Source organism: Equus quagga, chromosome 14 (genome assembly GCF_021613505.1).
Source record: "Equus quagga isolate Etosha38 chromosome 14, UCLA_HA_Equagga_1.0, whole genome shotgun sequence".
Lineage (NCBI taxonomy): Eukaryota > Metazoa > Chordata > Mammalia > Perissodactyla > Equidae > Equus > Equus quagga.
The window spans coordinates 27505296-27527551 of record NC_060280.1 but is presented as its reverse complement, the minus strand read 5'-3'; the positions used below and the strand labels follow the sequence as shown (position 1 = coordinate 27527551).

Here is a 22256-nt window from a genome sequence, read left to right as displayed (position 1 = left end):
TCCCACGTGTGGCTGCCAGAAGGATCTTTCTAACATGCAAACCTGAACTTGTCACTTGCTCAAAAATTCTCCGTGCTCCCCATCCTCCTGCTCCCTCTATAACCCCAGCCAGGCCACCGTCCCCCCTTCATCCGTTCTGCCTCCCCAGAACCGCTCCTGCTGGCCTCTTCCCCCCTCAGCTTCCCAAATCCTTATGGGCTCAGCTCTAGCCTCCCCTCCTCTGGGAAGCCCTCCCTGCCCCTCGCGCTCCCTCCTCTGAGCTCTCCTACCCTGGCAATCAGACGCTGGGCGTTCTGCTGTCTGTGCCGTGAGCGCCCTGTTTTCTCCATTACGTGACTCTGTATGTCTTCCTCTCTGAACTCTGAGCTCCTTGACCAGGGCACTGTGCGCTTTTCATTCCTGAGTCTCCCACCGCCCTCCAGAGGGTGCCCAGTGAGGCCTCAGTGAGTGCGGGGTGACATCCCCAGTCCCTGACTGTGCCTTTGGGGTGCCTCGTAGGAATCTTCAGTGCTCAGAGGGGCCTTGAGGGGCAGATGGGCTGGGCTGGGGACGGAAAAGATTGGCACAGAGGAGGGGTGTGTGTAAAATTGGACCACGTGGCATGAACCCACTCTCGTGCCCAGGCCTGGCTGAGAGGAAGCGGAGGCTGCTGCTGTGTTAGCCCCTCCTCTGTGCTAGGAACTCCCCTGTTTAGTCCTCACAACCTCTGTATGAGGCATGGCTCTTCTTATTCTCCTTTCACAATTGGGGAAGTTGAGGTGCAGCGGGATCACACAGGAAGTGAATCAGGGGCAGAACTGAGAGTGGAGCCCAGATGTGTCTCGTGCCTGACTCTCCGTCTCTCCCTGCCCTCTGGTAAGATGGGAAAGAGGACGCCCACACAGGGCCTGGTGCCCAGGGGGCTCAGCGTGGGCTCACTGCTGGGACGTAGGGCCAAGCCCTGAGAAGGTCCCTACTGCTGGGAGCTGGGGAAGGGAGAGGAGGGGGGCCTGGAAAGTCGTTATTAATTTATTTATGGCCATGGCATTTCCCGTGGGGTGGGGGCTCCCCCCAAAGCTGGGACAGATGGTGTTCCTGGGAGCCAACAGCGTCTCAGCAGCCACTGCCACCTGCCAGGAAAGACTGGATTTTTCATCCTCCCAGGAAGCTGGGAGGGAGAGGCCTTTGGAGAAGCTGGGACCCTCCTGGGCAATGGGAGCTGGGCCCCAAGGGAAGAAGCCAGGCCCAGGCTCCTTGTCTGTGCCTCTGTGCACAACCTCTTCTGCCTAGGCCCTTGGCCCTGCTCCTGCAAGTTCAAGTTCTGCCCCTCCTTCCCAGCCCCCAAGCCTTGCCCTCCCACCGGCCGCCTTGCTGGATGACCCCCATTTGCTCCCATCCCTCTGTTCTCCCTCGGCCTTTCCTGCTTGGGTCCTGCTGCCTCCTCCCTCAGACTGAGGATCTTAGGCTGTGAGCCCCTCAGCTCTCAGCTCTGTCCTGTCCCCAACCCCACACTCACCCGAAGATGGCAGGTGTCTGCCTGGCCTCTTGGCAGAGGCTGCTCTATTTCTGGGTTCAGGAGCACCCCCTCCCGAGTGCCCAGGCCTACGCTCAGCCCTGTTGGGGAGAGACGGGTTGCCACCCTGGGGGACTCCCCAACACAGAAAGGACAGGGCTGGAGAGAGTAGGGACTTTAGGGTGTTGCTCAGACTATGGAGACAGCCGTAGGGAGAGAGAGGAAGGGCTGGAGAGACTGCTGAGGAGCCCTCCTGTCAGGGTGCAGGTGAGGGAGACACGATGGCCTCATCCAGTGGACAGACTGTGGGGTTGGATTGGCATGAGTTCAAGTCCCCGCTTCACCACTTCCTAGGTGTGACCTTGGGCCAGTCCCCTAGCCAGCCTGAGCATCAGTTTCCTCACCTGTCAAAAGGGGATAAGAAGCTCCATCATGATTGGACGTAAGCGCAGCAGAGCTGTTGGGAGAAGTTTACAAAGACAGTATGTGAGGTGCCTGGCCCAGGCCTGGCCCAGCGCGGGTCCTTGGAGGGAGGTGGCACCTTCCCTGCTTCCCTCCAAGGTGAGATCCTTGGAGTTGGGCCGAGGCTGTGCCCCTGTGGGACAGGGTGCACTGAGGGGCTGGGCTGGGGTTCCTGGAGGCTCTCTGGGCACGGCATGCTCTCCTGGCACTGGCAGCGTGGCAGCCGGCGGAGCAGGGCTGCCGGCACCATCCCCACCTAGCGGTTGTCTGTTCAGCACACCCTCTTGGGACGGCTCCCTGGCCCTTGTGCCAGCGCTGGCCTGAGGAGGGGCTCTTCAGGCTCAGCCCAGAGTCTGCCTTCAGGGTCAGGGCCGTCACTCTCCCTGGATGTCGGGGCTGAGGCAGTTCAAGTAGTGAACTGAGCACACTGGGTCCGTGCCTTCTCTGTGCTGGCTCTCAGGGCCTGGATGGGGGCTTGGGAGCCCTCGCTAGGGCAGGGGCAGGGGAAGAGGCAGACGTGGACAAGGGCAAGGGTACCTATACTAAGCACCCTAATGTGCTGCCCAGCTCTGGCTCGTCTATCACTGCCCACAGCATAAGTAAAGACCACAGCGTTGCTGGCCCTGCCTGCTGGACCCCTCATGTCTACCTTTTGCCCCCAGATGCAAGCTCTTCCCAGCCTCCCTGCCTTTTCTCACACTGACCTCTCTGAAGTACCTTTCTCTTTTTTCTCCACCTACTCCCTTTTCAAGTCCTGGAGTGGATGTCACCTCCTCTGGAAGTCCTCTCAGATTGCTCCCTCAACCTCGAGTCAAGTCAGTCTGCCCTCCTTCCTGGGCACTCTCAGCCCCCAGGCTGCCCTGAACTTACAGTTGGGTAACTTCTCACCTCATGTGGTTATATGTGCTTTTGTTGTAAACACCTTGGGGGTAAGAACCAAGGCTGAGCCTCCTTTGTCTCTCCTGGGCCCACGTGGGGCTTGGCATAGACCTGGTATATAGTAGATCCTCCATAAATGCTTCTTGATCAAATGAGAATGTCTGTTACAGAGCGGGAGTAGTTCCAAGAAGAGAGAAGTTGCTGGATTAGGGGCAGTCTTGGAGACTTCCTGGAGGAGATGGCCTTGGAACTTTGAAGGATGGGGAGGGCCAAGGTCACTGACTGATGAGGCCGGAGATCAGCTGGATAGTCAGAGAGGTCCGTGTGGTCAGCTTCTGAGAGGACAACAAGGACCAGCACAGGACTGGGAATAAGCAGATAGAGGAGCCTGAAACAAGGACCCAGCCCCAGAGGGGGCTGCAGGAGGCTGGCCCGGTGCTGGGGACCCAGATTCACAACCTCTCTGCCCCTGGGTCCTGGGCTGAGGAATGCTTGGTCCCAGAGTCTGAGGGGAGGCTGAGGCCGCCAGTGGTGCATCAGTGGCCCAGTGTGGTGGGGTAGCGATGGGCAGGGCAGGAGCCGGGGTGGTGCTGTAAGGGAAGATCGTCATGGGGGCTTAGAAAGCTTTGCAGGGGACAGGAGCAGCTTGTATGTGGGCAGGATGGTCCAGGTCTCCATGGGAGGAGGCCCGATGTGTCAGTGGAATCCAGGCTTCTGGGTAGGGAGCGTTGGGCTGAGGCTGGAAGGGCGGCTCCAAGCAGCGCTTTTCAGGCTTTTTTAAAAATTCTTGAGTGAGTGCTCCTAACTGACAGATGTGCCAGCCTCCTCCTGGATTCTGCACATCAGGAGCAAGCGGCCTCGATGATGCCCCATGGCCCCGGGGGAGCTGCTGCCAACAAGTTGGCCATAGCATCTGGCATCCATGGGGGCCCTGAGGCCCTGCCATCTGCCCATGCCCACCTGTCAGGCTGTACAGGCCCGGGGTATGCAGGGACCTGGGGCCAGGGAGGCAGTCTCAGCTGCCACCCCAGCCTGTCTCTCTGTCTGTCCATCTGTCCACACCCCTGACTGACAGAGGACAAGGTGGAGATGGGCAGACAGAGGTCCCGCCATCAGAGAAGCCTAGTCTGAAGGGGGAGGCATCAAGCAGCAGGGACTCACACCCAGAGAAGACACAAGCTGAGGCAGGGCCAGGCTTCTGGGCAGGCTAAGGGCCAGGGAGGGCCAGCCCCCTTGAGGGCTTGGAATGGAGGCTCAGAGAGAGGCAGGGACTGGCTCAGAGGCACACAGCAGGTCTGAGGCAGTGCTGGGCTGGAAACTCTGGGCCCGAGGACAAGCTTCCTCTGGCTGGCACCTCCCCCACCACCCTGCCTGGCCCTTGGCTGTAAACACAGAAAGAACAAGTTCCGTTTCCCGGGAAATATTTATCTCAGGCCAGGCCGTGTGGGGAGCGTGCGCTGGCCTCCGCGTGTCCTTCCTGCGGGCTGGTCTAGGGCAGGAGGTGAGGGGGTTTGGCAGCCACCGGGGGGCATTCTGTGGGGCCCCCCAAGGCAGGGCCAGGAAGGGCGTGCCCTGAGGCTCCTGCTGGAGGCAGAACCTGAACGCTGGTCTGGGGAGAGGAGGGAGCTGATAGGAAGGAAACCAACTATTTTTCTCCAAATCCCACAACATAACCTCCCGTTTCTCCCGTTCCTGTCTTCATCCCTCTCAGCCCTGTCTCCTCCCGCTTCCTGCCTCCTAGCCTTTGCCACTGTCTGGTGCCCCTGTCTGGGATGCCTTTTCTTCCTCTTCCTCACATCTCCCAGCTCTCCGCTGGCTTCCTCTGGGAAGACTTCCCTAACTCTGTGACCCCCAAACCCTTTGTCTTCCACCTTCCACCATCTGTCCTTCTCTTGCTCCCAGCAGCTTGGGACTGAGCCACATAGACCAGCTAAGGTCTCGTCCCAAGCTTTTCAGACAGTGTAGACAACTTCTTCCTGACTGCCCAGGAGCCCCCCTCCTGGGGAGCCCCGGCCTGGGCACCCTAGGAGGGGAGCAGGGCCTGGAGGGCACCTCCCTTCAGTGGAGCCAGCACAAGCCCAGGCACATGGGGTCCAGGTTGACTGAATGGGGGAAAATCCCATGGGCCCAGCCAGAATGAGGGGGGCAGCGGGCCGGGGATCCCACTGGCCGGCTCTAGGGCTTTGGGCTGTGTATCCCAGGCTGGGCCAGGCCTGACTGGGGCCCTGACAACAGGAAATCCTTGAAGGAACAAGCAGTGGCTGAGGACTCCAAGCACAACAACAGGAAACAGCCTTGACATGGGGCAGCAGCTCCTGTGCCCAGCGGGGTGGGGGTGGGGGGAGCTTGTGGGACCCAGGGTGATGCCAAGGGTGACACTGAGACACCGATTACGGGGCAGTGGGTGTTCTACTGAGTGTGTGACACTGAGCTTGTGACATTGTGTGATATCGAGTATGTGACCTCAATCATGGGATACTATGTGGAGAATAGGTTAGTCACAGAGTGTGAGGCTAAGTGTGTGACACTGAGTGATACTAAGTGTGTGACACCACTTGTCGAAGACTGTGTGAGACAGTGAATGTGCCACTGAGTGTGATAATGTGACACTGTGACACTGTTTGACATCGACTGTGTGATGCTGAGTAATACCACGTGTGACACTAAGGGTGTGACAGTATGAGGATCAAATATATAAACACGGTTGAATGACAGACACTCTGGTCCTGAGTTTGTGGCTCACGTGTCTGAAACTGAATTGTGAAACTGAGCGTGTGCTGCCCCAAGCCTAGGATATAGTGAGGCTGAGTGTGCACCCAAGGGTGTGACATGGAGTGACATCAAGTGCGTGAAAACCAGTTTGTGTTGCTGGGTGACCCTGAGCCTGACATTGAATGTGTGGTGCTGTGTGACAATGTGAAATGTGAACATGTGACACTGAGTATGACGCTGTCATGGGAAGACCCTGATGGGTTCAGACAGGGGAGTGACGTGGTCTAATTTATGGGGGAGAGTTTTTTGACTCATAAAAATTTTTATTCCATTCATTCACTTTTAGTATCACATTGTTTCAAGGGTAAGGGAACTTCAGAATTAACGCCTCGGTGATAATGCACAGCACTCTGCAGGCGCGGGGTTCTGGGACTGGAAATGCTATCTAATAAAACTATTATTTTGAGTATTGAATATTCTGTATTACTTTTGCCTTCAATCTATAGACCAACTCTGGCTTTATTTCTGGAAAATTTGCTCTGGCTGCAGAATGTATGTGGGGGCTGAGTTGGAGGGACCGGGGGGAGGCAGGCAGACAAGTTGGAGGCTACTGCAGCCGCCCAGCCGGGAGACGGCGGTGCTGGGCTCAGGGGTGGTAGAAGTGTTGGAGAAAAATGGACAAGCTTTGGAGATATTTGGGAGGCAGAAATGATGGAACTTGCTGATGAATGAGAGGAGGGACAGGATGGCGCCCAGGTTTCTGGCTTGAAGAACCAAGCGATGGACAGTGGAGATGTTGCTGAGATGGGTGGACTGGGGGAAGGTCAGGGTTAGTGGGACGGGAAGGGCAAGGAGGCAGAAGTGAAGAGACCTGTTCTGACATGAGTCAAACATCCAGGTGAAGATGTCCAGTGGGCAGCAAGAGCCAGGCTGGGGTTCTATTGGGAGTCAACAGGCATGGATGGTTTATTAAGCCACAGACCTGGTTGGGATGACCTAGGGAGAGAGCATAGTGAGAGAAGAGGCGGGACTGAGGACTGAGCCCCAAGCCCTGCGTGCTCCTTGTCTAGAGGCTGGGAAGGTGAAGAGGAGCAGCAAAGAGACAGAGGAGGAGAGGCCAGGGAGGTGGCGACCACCAGAGTGTGAAACCAGAAGCCACGGGAGGGGAGAGGGTCAAGGGGGAGGGGTACTACTGCCCCGTCAGGTAAGATGGGAACTGGGATTGTGCTGCGCCGGTCCATGTGCTCTAGTCAGCCTGGCAAGGACCACGTCTGACGGGGTGGGGCCAGAAGCCAGATGGCCTGGGCGGGTGTGAGGGAGAGGTGAAGACAGCATGGTCAGCCGTCCGGAGACATTTGGCTGTGAAGGGATGCAGAGAAGGGTGGAGTTGCTAGAAAGAGGCGTGAGGTCAAGAGAGAGTAACATTGTTTTACTAGGAAATATTTTAAGCACACAATAGTAGAGAAGATAATACCATAAACTTGCCATATACCCATTACCCAAATCCAACAGCTATCAAGATTTGGGCCCATTTAATTCATCTAGCCCTCTCCCTCACATCTTTTTTTTTTCATTTTTCTTTCCTGAGGTATATATTTAAAAATTTTTAATTGTAGTAAAATATACATAACATAAAATATCATCTTAACCATTTTTAAGTGTATAGTAACGTTAAGTATGTTCACATTGATGTGCAACCATTTTCCAGAACTTTTTCATCTTGCAAAACTGAAACTTATACTCATTACACAGTTACTCCCCACTTGCCCCTCCCCCACAGCCCCTGGCAGCCATCACTCTACTTTCTGTCTCTGTGAGTTTGACTACTCCAGGTACCTGATATAAGTGGAATCATGCAGTATTTGACATTTTGTGAAGGGCTTATTTCATTTAGCATAATGTCCTCAAGGCTCATCCACACTGTAGCTTGTGTCAGAATTTCCTTCCTTTTTGGGGCTGAATAATATTCCCCAGTTTGTTTATCCAGTCGTCCATTGATGGGCGCTTGGGTTGCTTCCACCTTTTGGCTATTGTGAATAGTGCTACCATGAACATAGGGGTACAAATATTACTTCAAGACCCTTCTTTCAATTCTTTGGGGTATATACCCAGAAGTGGAATTCCTGGATCATGTGGTAATTTTATTTTTAATTTTTTGAGGAACTGCTGTACTGTTTTCCACAGTAGCTGTACAATTTTACATTCCCACCAACAGTACCAGGGTTTTCCAATTTCTCCACATTCTCACCAACATTTATTATTTTCTCGTTTTTTTTTTTTTTTTTTTTTTGGTGGTAGCCATCCTAATGGGTGTGAAGTGGTGTCCCATGGTGGCTTTGATTTGCATTTCCCTAATGCTTAGTGATGTCGTGCATCTTTTCATGTGCTTATTGGCCATTTGTATATCTTCTTTATAGAAATGTCTATTCAAGTCCTTTGCCTATTTTTAAATCAGGTTGTTTGTTTTTGTTGTTGTTGAGTTGTAGGAGTTCTTTATGTATTCTGAATATTAACTCCTAATCAGATATATGATTTGCAAATATTTTCTCCCATTCCTTGGGTTGCTTTGCTGAAGTATTTTAAAGCAAATCCCAGACATGATGTCATTTCACCAAAGATTTTTTTTTTAAGGCTGGAAAGTCCTGGATGATGCTGAAATGTGGCAGTGCACACAGAGCCAGCCTGGGGCTGTGTTTATGACACTGTGTGTGGGTGACACTGTGGACATTGGGGACATGGTGTGTCACACTGGGGATGTAGGACACCCTGAGTGAGGGTGAGAGTGATAGTTTCGCTGTGTGTGACCCTGTGACACTCAGTGATGTGTGACACTGTGGACACCATGAAATGATTGTGTGTCACTCAGTATGTGGGACATGCCATGTGAGGGTGACAGTGGTTGTGTCCCTGTGTGTTGTCCTGGGGTGATGAGTGTGACACAGAGTGGGGTGCTGCATGGGAGGGAGAGGGATGGTGGGTGTGCTGTGGGTGGTGGGGAGTGTGTGATCCACTTTGGATCAGCCCTAGCCTCAGCCTCTGGCCATCAGAGGGGACAGATATCACAGAGTAGACAAGAAGGAACACCTAACAGGGCTGGACGTGGTGTCTGGGCCCAAGCGTGAGCTGCCTTGAGGCCTCCTCCATTCTCTGAACTCCCCAGGACAGCCTCCTGGAGACAGGACGGGGCCCTTTGGTGGGTGGCGCAGGGTCCGGGTCAGAGCCAGAGCTGTGCTGTCAAACAGCCCTCTCTGGTTCTGCCGTTCAGCGAGTCATTTTCTCTCTTGAGCCTCAGTTTCCTCTGGTATAAAATGGGGCTACTGGGAGGATTACGTGCCCTGGCCCTGAGCAAATGTTCCGTGGTCTCTTGAGGAGCACCACCCCTCCGTCCCTCTGCCCAGGCACCTAGTGTGATGGGTGTGTGCAGAGAGGCCGTACTGAATGAGTGATGTCGTGTTCCCCAATGCCCGCGGCCCCTCTCTTCACCTCCCCCTGTTCAGCGTCATCAGTGCCCCACCTGCTCCCACACCGTCCTCTCCGTGCTCCTGCTGTCCTCACCCGCTGTCAGCCTTCAGCCCGGGCTCCTGCAGCCTCATTCAATTAGGCCGATGCAATTTGCTCAAGAAAAACCTCATAATTCGATTAATCACACCAGTAGGGGATCTGGCCTGGGTGGGGAGGGTGGGGATGGGTAGGACGTCCAAACCAACAACTGAGGAGATGGGTCTGGAAGTGCCTGCTTCCTGGGACCCCCACCCACTCCCTTGGGCTCCATTCAGGAGCCAACAGAGTCCAAAGCTTGGGTCTCCCCAGCTCCAGCTCCAGAGATCTTGAGACAGGAACTTGGACCAACTGGGTTCCCTCATGTCCCTGGGAGGGTCCCTGGCCCTCTCCGTGTCTCAGTCTCCCAATCTGACAATGAGTCAAGCTGGGTGGGCGGTTTCTGACCCTCCAAGCAGCCTAGCTGGTCTCCGCATCCCAGGTCTGGTCAATCCTCCCCATGGCTTCGGTGAGGCCTTCTCTTGGGCTTTGAGGAGGGAGGGCTGGAGGGTGGGCCAAGGGGACAGAGCCCCAGGGGAAGTTAGGAGGGGGTGGGTGTCCTCAGAGCATCATCCGGAAGATGTCCACCCCAGTTCCAGAGTCAGAGACCTTCTGGTCCCAGACTGCGCACCTGGAGTGGGGGCAGGAGACAGGGAGCTGCTGCTCCTTGCTCACCTGCAAGGCCACTGCCTCTAACCTCAGATGGTTCTTTGCACAGGGGCTCCACCCTCAGTGGGGCAGTGCAGAGCCCCAGGCCTCCCTCCCTTTCCAGCCCTTGCCCCTCAGAGCTGCATGTACCCAGAGGTTAGGGTCACCTCTTTGTAACTTGCACAGAGGTGGCCTCACGCCCTGCTGGGAGCCAGCTCAGGCAGGACTCCAAAGGTTCCCGTTTAGTCTTCTCGGCAGCTCTGGGAGAAGGCGCTATTCTATAGACGAGGAAACCAAGCCCAGGAAGGTTAAAAGACTTGTCCAGGGCCACACAAGTGACATGTGGCAGGGTGGGGATGTGAGCCCAGATCTGGCAGAGGTGATGGAGGAGGTGATGGGGGTGCACAGGGGAGGAGAATCGGACCACATGCATCCACAGATGCCTGCACTCTCAGCCACACACTCATTCACTCATTCGAGACGACACCAGCCCCCGGGGCCCTTGCAGTCCCTTCAGACAGTTGCACATGCTGCACACACCCAGCTCACAGACGCACCAACAACCAAATCTCACACACACGGACACAGGCCGTGACAGTCACCTGTATGTGCAGATGGCTCATGCACAGACATGGACGCAGGGGTGCTGACACGTTTACACTCTCACACATGGTCTCCGACAGAATCACACACTTTCACACAGACATTCTCCTAGTGACCCAAGGGACATATTCTACCGTGGTCACACGATGGCCTGCAGGGACACGCGTTGTGGATGACTGATGGGCTGGCCACACAGGTGCCTGGGTCCCCAGCAGCATGGGAGCTCCCCGCACAGTGAGAGAAAAGCTTGGGTTTGGTGAGCGTATCCAGAATTTTGCAATCAAAAAAGTCACAGAAAAGTGATTTTAATTTTCATTTCCAAGACAAAATTGATGTAAGGCTGGGGCAGCCATCATCATCTTTGTACGGTTTTGGGCTTTTAGAAGATCTGCACAGATTCACAGGCACAACAGTCCCATGAGATCTCCTGTGCTCACATGTTAACCCAGCCCTGGGCTGTGTGTGTGTGTGTGTGCGCTTGTGCACTTGTGCACTCAGTGGCTCCTGGATCCTTGGGATGTGAGGAGAGAGAGTAGGAGAAGTTCCAGAGACTCCGGATGTTTGTTCTCTGGCTTCCTGGGCCCTCCAAAGGCAAATAACTTTGGATGGCAGCCTGCCTGCCCGAGTAGGGTGGGGGGCGGGGGTGGTGTGAGGAGCCCGCCCCTGCCTCTGGAGCCCCGCTGATGGGGACCCTGCAGAATGATGCAGCATGACCGAGGCCCATGGCCAGCGTCCCGTGGGCTCGTGGGTCCATCACCTCCTCTCTCTGGGGCTCGGTTCCCCCATCTGAAAAACAGAGGCAGGGAGGAGGTGAGACTGGATGGGCATTCCCCTGGAGACTGAAATGGAGAGACCTTCCAGGCCTCGGTGCAGAAGAGAAAACCAGAGCTGGGGAAGGGAGATGGAGGGGCCAGTAGGGGTCCCAGAGCCTGCAGTGTCTCCCCACCAGTGTCCCCTTCCCTGGAGAAGGCTGTATCTCAGGGCCAACATCCTGCTCGGGCCGTGCACCCAGCCCCTGCTGACCTGCAGACGGGAGCAGTGGAAGGGAGGTAGGGGTAAGAGTCCCATGGACACTGGAGGACAGGACCAGGGAGTGAATGGCACCGTGGGCAGGGCACTAGAGCAGAGTAGAGCAGAGCAGGGCTGCGCCTAGAAGGACAGGAGGGGAGAAGAGAGGAGAGCCTGGTGCAGGAGACAAATGGAGGGGCCAAGGCCTGGAGGTGGGAGGGATGAAGGAATGGGGGCAGCAAGGCTAAGAGCTGGGGAGAGGCTAGAGCATGCGAGCCTGGATGGTGGGAGTGATCAGGGGCAGCGGTGGCCCTGTCATGAGGCTCTGAGAGCTTTACAAACAGCTCCCTAACAGGCCTGGGCGCTCAGAGCCTGTCTGGGGGCCCCAGGGGCAGTGGCAGTCTTGTGTAAGGGAGAGATACAGTCCCATTCAGGTTTTAACAGAGCACTGCAGGTAGGGGTGGGGACAGCTCCACGAGGCCTCTGCTCTGGGAAACAGAGGATGGGAGCCCAGAGGCGGGGCACGGCTGAGATGAACCCTGCCCAGAAGATTCCTCACTCCGACCCCCAATACAGAAGGGCTATTTTTAGGAACAATAAAAGTGCTGACACATTCCAGCAGGGTGAGGGAGAGGGAAGCGGGGCCAGGAGCCAGCGCAGAGGGACAGGGTGGACCCCCGCGCCTCCCGCCATCTGGCCTTGTCCTCAGGGTCTTCCCCTTAGGGTCTGGAAGGCTTTATGACCCTGGCCAGCCCTGCCTCCCCAGCCCCTGTCTCCAGGGTCCCCTCCTGGCTCTTGTCTGTCCCTCTGCGTCTGAATCGGTCTCTGTCTCTGTCTTAGTCTCTTTCTCCTACTCCCCCCGCCCTGGGATTTGGGCAACAGCTGAGATGGACCAGGCCCTCAAGATAGAACCAAATACAGTCATGGGGCCCAGCAGTGAGGCTGTGGGAGAATCACATACCAGAGAAGAACAGACAGACAGCAAGAGGGACAGACATGGAGAACCCAGGGAGGCTGAGAGGCAGAAACAGAGAGCTCAGGACAGAGTCAGGGAGAGCCCCAGGCAGGTGTCAATGGCACTGGCAGCCGCTCTGTGTCCTGCTCCCTGCCTTGTCCCGGAGGAGAGTGGAGATGGGCTCTGCCAGGCCCCACCTCCCTCTACTCCACTAGCCCCTCGCCAGATCAGCCCCTCCTTCCTGCCTTTTGCAGGCCCACACTAACCCTGTGCCAAGCCAGCGCTGTCCAGCATTTACCTCCCACTCTGGGCACTGGGGCTGGCACAGAGGGTGAGACGTGAGGCCCTGCTCCTGGCCTGGAGGAGACACCAGCCTCACCCCACATCTGAGAGGGGCTCAGCCCATCCGCTGGCCAATGCAGGGAAGTGGAAAGGCCCCAAAGACAAACAGTGCTCAGAAGAGAGGCAGTCTGTGTGTCCTGAAGGACTCTGGGCTGTGGCATGGTCCCCTAACCCCAGGTGAGGCCCTGGGCAAGAGCTTTCCTGCCTCCCCAGGCCTTAGTCTACTCCCACCAAGCTGGGGATTGGGCTTCACGAGGTCCAGGGCCCCCAGACTCTGTCCTGTGGGAATTCTCAGGAGGCCTGGGAGGAGGACAAGTGACCCACCCAGGAAGGCTGCCTGGAGGAGGTGACCTCACTCATGAGAGAAGGTGAGAGCGATAGTGCTCCTCTTGGGGAAGAGCCCTCCATCCTGACATGTTGTCCCTAGCCCCGTCTGCCTCGGGATTTAATCCTGAAGTACAAAGGGCCTCCTGGCCCATGGAGACGCCTTGGAAAGGTTGCCAAAAGCTCTCAGCACAGGGCACCCCCATTCCTCAGGCTCCTTCTCTAAGACAGTGACTGTGCCAGACTTGGGAAACGTTGAGAAGTCTCAGTTGTCTTCCTGCCTGGGGGCTTCCAGGGGTCCTGGGGGCCACCCCTCTGTTTGGTGATGGCATATGCTTCACAGCCCAATAGCCCGGACGCTCAGGAGTCCAACCAACCATTTTATAGCTCAGCAAACACCTCCTAACACCTGTGTTGGGCTGGGTGATGCTGGGGACCTGGGAAGGAACAGGACATGACCTCTGCCCTCTCAGAGTTCCCATTCTGATGGGTCAGTCAGATGGGAAATAGTGGCAGCACATGGACGCATGGACACGTACTCATGCTGTGCCATGATGGGGGTGCGCAGGGCTGTAAGAGCCCTGGGGGGGGGGGAGCTCGGAATTGCCTGAGAGGAACAAAATGTGCCTGGAGGGAGGTCCAGAAAAGGGAGGTCATTCATTCATTCATTCATTCATGTATCCAGTTGTTCCTTTGGCCACCATTTCCTGAGAGACATGCACTCTTTTCTGACACTGGCCCAGCTGGTCACTCAGCTCCATCCTCCTCTCCTGCCTGGGCCACAGTGTCCGCCTCTCAGAGGTTCCTGGGCTTGCCTTGTCCAGCTCCCACCCATCATGAAGGCCATGTGAGGTGGTGAGGCTGAGGATTTGAAGACATTTAGGGTCATGGAACCCAGAGCCGGCTTCCCAGCCAAGCTCACCAAGCCCTTTCCCCAGGGCCAGACTCCCTGGGAGGGCCCCATCCTTGCGCATCCTGGGGACAGGGAGCTCACCCTTCCTTCCTGCCCTGGCTTCTCTTCTGTGGTATGACTAACTCACAGCGAGCTTACGTCTGCCTCCTTCTGACTGCCCGCTGTGCCTGACTCTGCCCACGTGGGCCCCTGGCCAGGAGTCAAGGACAGTAGAGGCATCAGGTCACCAAGATGGTCGGGACAGCGGTGATGAGGGGGATGCTGGTGATGTGCCTGGGAGGAAGCCTGCAGCGTTGAGGAGAATGTGCATAATGAGGGTGCAGGTGGCTACTGGCTCTGCCATGTGGAGGAGGCAGCCGGGGTGGGGAGGGGGCTGAGGAAGCCCTGAGCCTGTCCTGGCCCCCTTGATCTGATGTCTGCCTCCTGGGGCCATCTTCCCCCTCCCCACACTCGCTCTTGCCTCCCTCCCTCTGGCCTCCCTCCCTCTGCCCACTCTGGCTGTCCCTTTATCCTCTCCTTTCCTGACCCCAGACCCTGTGCTAGGGACTGAGGAATCCCAGTGAGTCAGGCCATCGGAGAGCTGATTATTTACACAACTCCTACCTTCTCTCCCCAACTCCTTCCCCCATCCCACCTTTCCTCCACCCCCAAAACCTGCCCTTGAGGGATCCAGGGGGGGCCTGGGATAATCCAGAGGGCATTTCGGAGGAGGCAGGAGCTAGAGGAGAGGCCAAGAGTGGCTTCAAAAGGGTGAGGGGCCCGGGAGGAGCTGGTTGTGAATATGGAGGGACGCGCTACCAGTGTGGGGGCTGAGCTCATCAGAGAGGAGGGCGACAGCCATGGGCGGCAGGAGATGCCAAGACTGGGCTCAGGTGTACTCTACAGTGCACGTGTCTCCAGTGTGGCTCCGAGGCTGGAGACGCGGCCCTGTTGGAGTAACAACTGAAGCCAGAGTCTGCGAAGGGCAGGAGGAGGGGGAAAGGAAGGGGGCAGGTATAAAAGAAGGAGGAAAAAAGAGAAAAGGAGGAGAGGAGGTGGGGAGGGGCGGGGAGGGCCTTCCTGTGGGACTGGACTCCTGAGCTCCAAGTGGCCCCTTCCATCTGCCCTGGTCCACGTCACCCCACTGCCCCACCCCACTCCCTCCCCCCAGCACCTCCGCCTCTCTGCTCCTCTGGGATCTTTCCTGAGGAGTCCCCCTCACGTGGCGGAAGTGACAGGAACTTGCTTCAGTCCTTACCTGAGCGCAGCCCCCCCCCCTCTGATCCTTAGTCTCCTCCTCTATAAAGTGGGATGGTCACATGGGCACCTCCCAGGGTTTGTGGGATTAGAGGCAGTATACTCTCCGGGTCTCGAAGTGTGGTGCCTGGGCCAGCAGCATCAGCATCATTTGGGAATGCTTTGGAATTGCAGATTCTTGGCCTCATCCCAGACCTGCTGTATCAGAAACTCTCGGGGTGGGGCCTGGCGATCTGTATGTTAACAGGCCCTCCAGGGGATTCGGGTGCACATTTCAGTTTGAGAACCACGGGTGGGCGCCTCCAGCCCACAGTGCGTGCTTGCGAAAGTTGCCTCCCCTTCCCCAGAGCCCCGTGCGCCACTCCAGCAAAACACTGACATTCCAGCTTGTGCAACTGTGGCCTGGGTCTCTCTCCTGCCAGTTCCTTCAGATCAGGTGGCCCAGGTCACCAAGCCTCTTTCCTCCATTCTCCTGGCCCTGGTCCAGCTCAGCCTTGTTGAGGGGAGGACTGGGCTGCAAGATTTTAGCTTTTCTGGGCAGCTCTTCGCTGAGTATTTAAGGCGCAGTGTCTGTTAGAGGCGGCTCCTTGGGCAGGTGGCAGGCGTGGGCGAGCAGGAGGCGAGGGCAGTGGAGCCGCCTCTCCTGCTTCCTTGCCATCTCCTGATCTGCAGGGCCAGGCAGACTGTGAGGACGGGGAGAGTCACAGAGCAAGCTTGGAGGGCTCCGGCTAGGGTCTGAGGCACAGCTAAAGGGGGCTTCTCAGGCCTGAGCCCCCAGCGGCCTCCTTTGGAGGAGTCCTGCCAGTCAGCCCGTTGGAGCAGCCAGGCTTCCTAGTGCCAGGCACATGCTGGGCACAGAGACATCAGATTTGCTCCCCTGCTCTTGAAGCCCTCGTTCTCTGGGAAGATAAGAGAATGTATATTGCCCACTAGAATGAGAGGCAGGAAGCAAGAGTGTTGATGGCATCTACCCTGGCACCCCCAATTTCTCTCATCATGGCCACCTTCCTGGGCTCCCCCATGCTGTGGGGGCCCATCTTGGGTCAGGTGCTTTCTCCTCAAGTTCTCAAGCTGACTACTTGGAGGTTTGGGGGAGGAGTAGGTGAGGGCAGGAGTGTGCAGGAGAGAGACTGGGGGAGAAGCCATCTGAGAGGAGAGAGACTCTGGAGGCGGGAAAAGACGTCGAGCCTTTTGGAGGCAAGACAGGAGACCAGCCTGTGACAGACATGGGTGTTGATGCAGGGAGACATGGAGAGACGGAGAGAGATCCACGAGGAGAGATCAGAGAGACAGAGCCCCAAAAGGAAGGAAGGAAGACTAGAGAGGGAGAGGGGCTCCAAAGCCCTGGGGGGTCTTGAAGGACCCCCCTTTTGGGAAGGGGATACAAAGCCCAGAGAGAGAGAGAGTCTCGCCCTTGGGTCACAAAGGGGACCTAGCCGAGGCAGAGCTGGATGGATCAGTGTGTGGCCAGTCCCAGTGACACAACTCAGTCTTGGGAGGTTCTAGACTGTTGGCGTGGATGTTATTGCCTTCTTCTAGGCCACAGTGAGGGACTCTGTGAGGCTCCCTTTCAGAGTGGGAGGGGTGGGCTCTAGGTTCCAGGCAGTCGGGGGAGCAATAGGAGGGCTTATTGAGGTGGGAAAAGACATAGAAAGACATGGAGACAAGAAAGGAGAGCAGCTTGTGACAGTGACATTGACCCTCAAGAAGGGCATTGGTCACTGTGCTGTGGCACCATAAGGGATAAGGGTGAGGCCTCTGGCTTCATATATTCCTAGGCATTAAGGAGTTAGACGTAATTTAGTCCAGACCCTCTCTGCTGCTCAAATGAGTGCAGAAATGCTGACTCAGCCCCACTGTGGCTCCGGAGGAGCCCTGACTCACAACGTGCTTCCCTTTCTTGGTACCTGGGGTGAGAAACTAGTACGTGGGGAGTGGCACTGTCTGTGGTGCTGAGTGGCCCTACCTCCAGTCACAGAGCTGCAGGGAGGGAGCTGGGGAAAGCAGGAAGGCTCTAGCTAACTGTCCGTCCATCCATTCATCCATCTATCCACTTGTCCATCCATCCACTCATCTATCCATCAACCCATCTATCTACACATCCGTCCATCCGTCTACCCATCTATCCATCTATCCATCCATCTATCCGTCCATTCACATATCCATCCACCCATCCTCACTGAATTAAAACACAAAACCATTGACCTATATGTTGCAGAGCTGGGAGGACCCATTTTTACTAATGAGGAAACCAAGGCTCAGAAGAGGAAAGGGGCCTGCTCAGGCCGCACAGGGCTTCTGTAGTCAATCTGGGATAGGACTGGAAATTGCTGCTCTTTTCTAGACACCGCAAATTCTTCCCTGGGGACTGAAAAATTGCCAGGTTGCTATGTTGATATTTATACTGATGTTTGTTCCAAAAAGCTGCAAGGGCAGGAAATGTGACCTCCTTCACCCCACCCTGAGCCTGGTGTGTGTGTGTATGTGTGTCTGTGTGTGTGCATGCCTAAGAGCATATTTGTGTGTGCCTTGTATATATGGTTGCATTTTTACCCAAGTGTGTGCATGTTTGTGTGAGGGTGTGTGCATGTATGCTGGGCAGTGGTGTGCACATGGCAATATGCATGTGTGTGACACGTGTAGATGTGCATGAGAGCAGGTATGGCTGTTTGTACTTTTCCTTTCCTCTTCTTTTTAAGATTTTTGGGGCTCTAGCCTTTGACTTGAGCCTCGTTAGTTTCCTACCTGTGCCTCCAACTGGGAAATTTCCCCACTTTCCACTCTCAGCTGCTCCCCACTGAGTCTCTCTTTCTGCGCTCTGAGCCTCAACCTCATGGAATTTGAGCCGTCTGCTCCCTGAGTTGCTGCAGTAGAGGTGAGGTTGCTTTGAGATCTGGGGAAGATTCTGGGAAGAGACGGCATTTGACCAAGGCTTGAAGGTCCCTCTGAGGGCCAGGTAGGAAGCGGCTCCCCCCCAGCTGCAGTTCCTGCACCCAACACGCCCCACTCCTCAGGCGGGCAAGGCAGGGCCAGGAGGTGGATGGACAGAAGGATGCCAGGTGAGAGTCCCGGGCTTTGCTGGCCATGTCTGCATCCAGCCCACTCTGGCTAAGGATGTGAAGTCTCTCCCTGCTGCTGTCTCAACTCTCCCCAAGTTCCTTTACTGTCCTTCCTCACTGCCATTATCCTGCCCTTAGCCGGGAGAGTCACAGGAAACTGACCAATCAGAACAAAGGCCAGACGGCACCCACCAATTCCAGTAAAGGACAGGTCAGGGCATCCCCAATCCACGTAAAGGGCAGGTGGAAGAGACCCCAATCAGAACAAAGGACAGACCGTTCTCCCTCCCTGGGGAGGGAGCCAGGGTCAAGTGCAGAGCAGGAAGCAGACAAGGGCTGGAGATCCAGAGACTTAGATGCTGGACCTGGCTCTGCCCTGACTGACTGGCTGACCACAGATGGGACACTGCTTCTCTTGGAGCCTCAGTTTCCTCATCTGTCAAATGGGGAGACTTAGCTGTCCCAAGCCTGTGGCTTTGAAAATTTTCTCCCCCTACGTCAGAGCTCACTCGGTCTGTTTGGCCCCTCTTCTCCAACATCCACAGCACATGCATGTCAAACTCCACCAGAGGGCAGGGCCCCCAGGGCTCAGCTTGTCCACCCCCTGCTTCCAGGCAGGAACAGACCTAAACCAGCACCACCTGCTGGATCCCTGCCCTGGGAGCCCCAATCTGAGCAGCCCGAGTTGGCAGACTTTATTTTGGGATTTGGGGGCATCAGCTCTTCCTCTTTAGTCCGCAGAAGTGACCTCGAAAGGCCACAATAGCCTTTGTGCAGGGGCTCTGAGCCCTGGCCCTGTGAATGCATAAGGAAATAGGTGCACCCGTGTGACCCTGCGTGTGTACTGGAAGGGTCTCAAGGCTGCTGGGGTGTTTCTGCAAGGACCTGATGGTCTGTAGCTGTGTGGCGGGTATGTGTGGCGCTGGGGGTGTGGGGAGGGGGCGGGACTGTGATGAGGAGCACCTGAGGGTTAAAGGACAGTTGCTCCAATTTTGGGATTGTATTGTTTGGCATCAGCAGCTTCTCATGTCCAAGGGCAAAGACACATCCTTATGACCAAAATGCGTCTTCATCCTTGAGCAGTGGGAGGGATCCAGGGAACCTGGGGCTGGGGAAAGCAATGCCAAGGGAGCATTCAGGGAGAAAGCCCACTGCTGGCCCCGTCCCAGGAACACGGGACTGGGTGGGAGTGGGGGTAAAGGCGGAAACTGAAGCCAAGAAGAAGCAAGGGTGAAATCCGGAGCTGAAGCCTGGACCCCACTGCAGGGCGCCCCTCTGTAGCCTCTGACAAATGGGCGTTTAGCCCATCCCGGCCTCAGGGGTGGGGAGCTCACTTCCTCCCTCTCTCCTGGCGGCCTCTGCAGATGTAGCCTGGCTCTGCCTGGAGGAAGGTCCTTCATTACAGCGGGCCAAGGCCAACCTCCTGTGAAATCCTGTGGGTCTCCAGGCTGTCCCTTGGGCCACAGAGTCCAGTCTCCCTGCCCAGAAGAGCCTGAGGGATTGGAGTTGAAGACTGAGACCCTGGGTCTGCTCTGCTTTCGGCTAGGCAACCCCGTGTTCTCCAGTCTTAGTCACATGCAAGACTTGGTTACCAGTTCCCTCCTTACATGGGTCACCTCCTCTGAATGAGTCTCATCTTGTCCTCTCCTGGGGCACAATGCATTGGGGCTAGTCTAATCAGCCTATAGAAGTGGGGGAACTGTCATCTTCTCTACTCAGGTTAACAGATCTTTATTAATAGGGCCTGTAGTTTCAGCATTTTAATTTATTACTAGCACACTTACAGTATGGGCTCATGCTGAGCTTGTGGTCCACTGAGACCCTCAACTTCATATCATTGTCACATGAATGGGGGCCAAGCCATGTCTCCTTCATCCTACAGTTAATCACTTTGCTTTCTGAACACAGACCCAGCCATCCACAGGGAAGACATCAGAAAACTTCCAAGGGCTAGCTGGAGGGCATGGTTGAGTGGACGATATGAGTCACGATCCTGCCTTGGCCTTGGATCCCCTGTTCCATTACCTTTATCTTTGATCCCTGTGGCTCTGGCCGAGTTAATAGAGCGAGAAGCAGGATCTTTCTTGTCTCTGTTCCGGCTCTCCAAGGACGAGGCCTGTTCCTGGGATGGGAAGGGTGAGGGGCAGTCAAGGCTGACTTCTCCTTCCCCTCCTTCTTGCCAGGGGCTGGCCCGGCTATTCTCCCACCTGGTGGGCTCAGACTCTCCTTGGACTCATGCTGCTCCAAACCAGCCTCTCCCTGGGCTGAACAATGAGCCTGGACGGGACAACCTCCCTCCTGGGGAAAGGGAGTGGGACTCAGAGTGAGTGGACACTCAGCTGAGCACTTGCTCTGCCTGGGTACTCTGCCAGGACTTGAGGGCTCAGTGTCATTTTACCTTCATGCCAGCCTAGAGGAGGAGTTAGCCACAGTCGCCCCCAGTTTACAGATAGAAGACTGAGACTGGGTCACTTGACCAGGGCACATGCTGCTAATAAATAGTGCAGCTCGGATTCCAACTGGGGCTTTTTGGTTTGCTTGTTTTGCTTTATTTTAATGTGGAAGCTTGTGCCTTCCCTGTGATGCTAGTTGTCCTTGGCTAAAGGTCAAGAGACCTGGGCTCTAGTCTAGGCTTGACCTCTTGCCTCCCTGTGAGTTCTGTGCGAAGCCCCTGGCCCTTCTCTGAGCCCCAGTTTCCCCGTCTGTAAAATGAGGAGACTTGCACATTCTTGGGCCTTAAGACTTGTTGGACTCTGGGATGCTGAGATCCTGGGATTCAAGTGTCTGAGAGCCTTGGGCTGTGGCTTTAGCTGGCAGTTTGTGCTCACAGGCACCTGGGCAGATGGGACTGCCTGCCCCGGCCTTCCCGGCAAGGCCTCACAGCTCTCTCGTCTCTTCCAGGATGCTTTGCTGAACCTGGGCTCCGTCATCGACATTGCGGGCTTTCAACGGGCTGTCAAGGAGGCCCTCTCCGCCGTGCTCCCTAGAGTGGTAGGTGCCTTGCCTCTCATTTCCCCCACCCCCCAAACCTTCGTCCAGCCCTTTGCTGTGCCTCACACAGGACTGAAAAGGAAGGAAGAGTCAGGGTCCCCACCCAGAGGACTCTCATGGGGAAGTGAAGGGTTTGGGTGAGAGGGCTTCCTGTAGGAAGAGATGCCTAAACTGAGTCCCCATAGCCTGGAATGTCCTTTCCTCTACTCTTGAAGCCAGCCAAAGGCAGCCTCTGCTCCAGGAAATAGGGCTAATTCAGAATGTGACCCTCCACCTCACCAGAGCCCATTGTGTTTGAATCTGCTTGATGGATGAACTGCCCGAGGCCCAGAGAGGGAGGGTGCTTCCCCCAAGGTCACGCAGCATGACAGGGACAAATGGGGCTTGGCACCTAAGCATCCCCATTCCCTCTCCTCAGCTCTGCCTTCTCAGAACCTCCTAGAAGTTCAGAACCCAGGAGGAGGGCTAATGAGTGAGCTTTACTGAGTGTGAAATTGGTAGGAAGTGGGTGGTATGTTGGCACCCAAAAATAAATCCTCCTGGAGAAGGATGGGATTGAGGCAACATCTGGCCTGGGGTGGAAAAACATCTGGAAAGGAAGGGGTGGGGAGGTTGCCAGGTCACCGTCCACAAGGCTGCCCTAGGCCCCTCTGTGGCCACTGAGGCTGCCCTGGGAGGTGGAGGAGGTGACTGGCCAAGTCTCCACAAGCAGGGTGCCTGGTGCTGGTGCCAGCGTGGATGGCCTGCCCTGGATTAACTGTGTCCCCAAAGCTGGAGGCAGGAAGACAGCTGTGGTCCAGGTGACTGGGTTCCTGGGACAGTGGAAATGTCTACCTCGGCCCATCCAAGACACTTGTGAGCTAGGGAAGCCCTGATCTGGGGGAGCACTGGATGATTGCATGGAGGGGCTCAGCCCCCCAAAGAAGGGTGGGGAGATGGCAGGTCTGCTCTGCCCCCAGGGTGGGGAGGAGATGGAGGGGTCTGCTCTGCCCCCAGGGAGGGGAGGGGAGATGGAGGGGTCTGCTCTGCCCCCAGGGAGGGGGAGATGGAGGGGTCTGCTCTGCCCCCAGAGAGGGGAGGGGGAGATAGAGGGGT

General features: G+C 56.2%; 1 protein-coding gene across 3 annotated transcripts in view; it reads left to right on the top strand.

Moving 5' to 3' along the window:
* Positions 1-22256, top strand: part of PDE2A (phosphodiesterase 2A) — a 63105-nt gene that overhangs the window by 11928 nt on the left and 28921 nt on the right. For all 3 annotated transcript variants that reach the window (XM_046637580.1, XM_046637577.1, XM_046637579.1), the window contains one exon: positions 21072-21161. In XM_046637580.1, coding sequence (XP_046493536.1) covers positions 21072-21161 — 90 coding nt within the window. The remainder of the gene's footprint in view (positions 1-21071; positions 21162-22256) is intronic.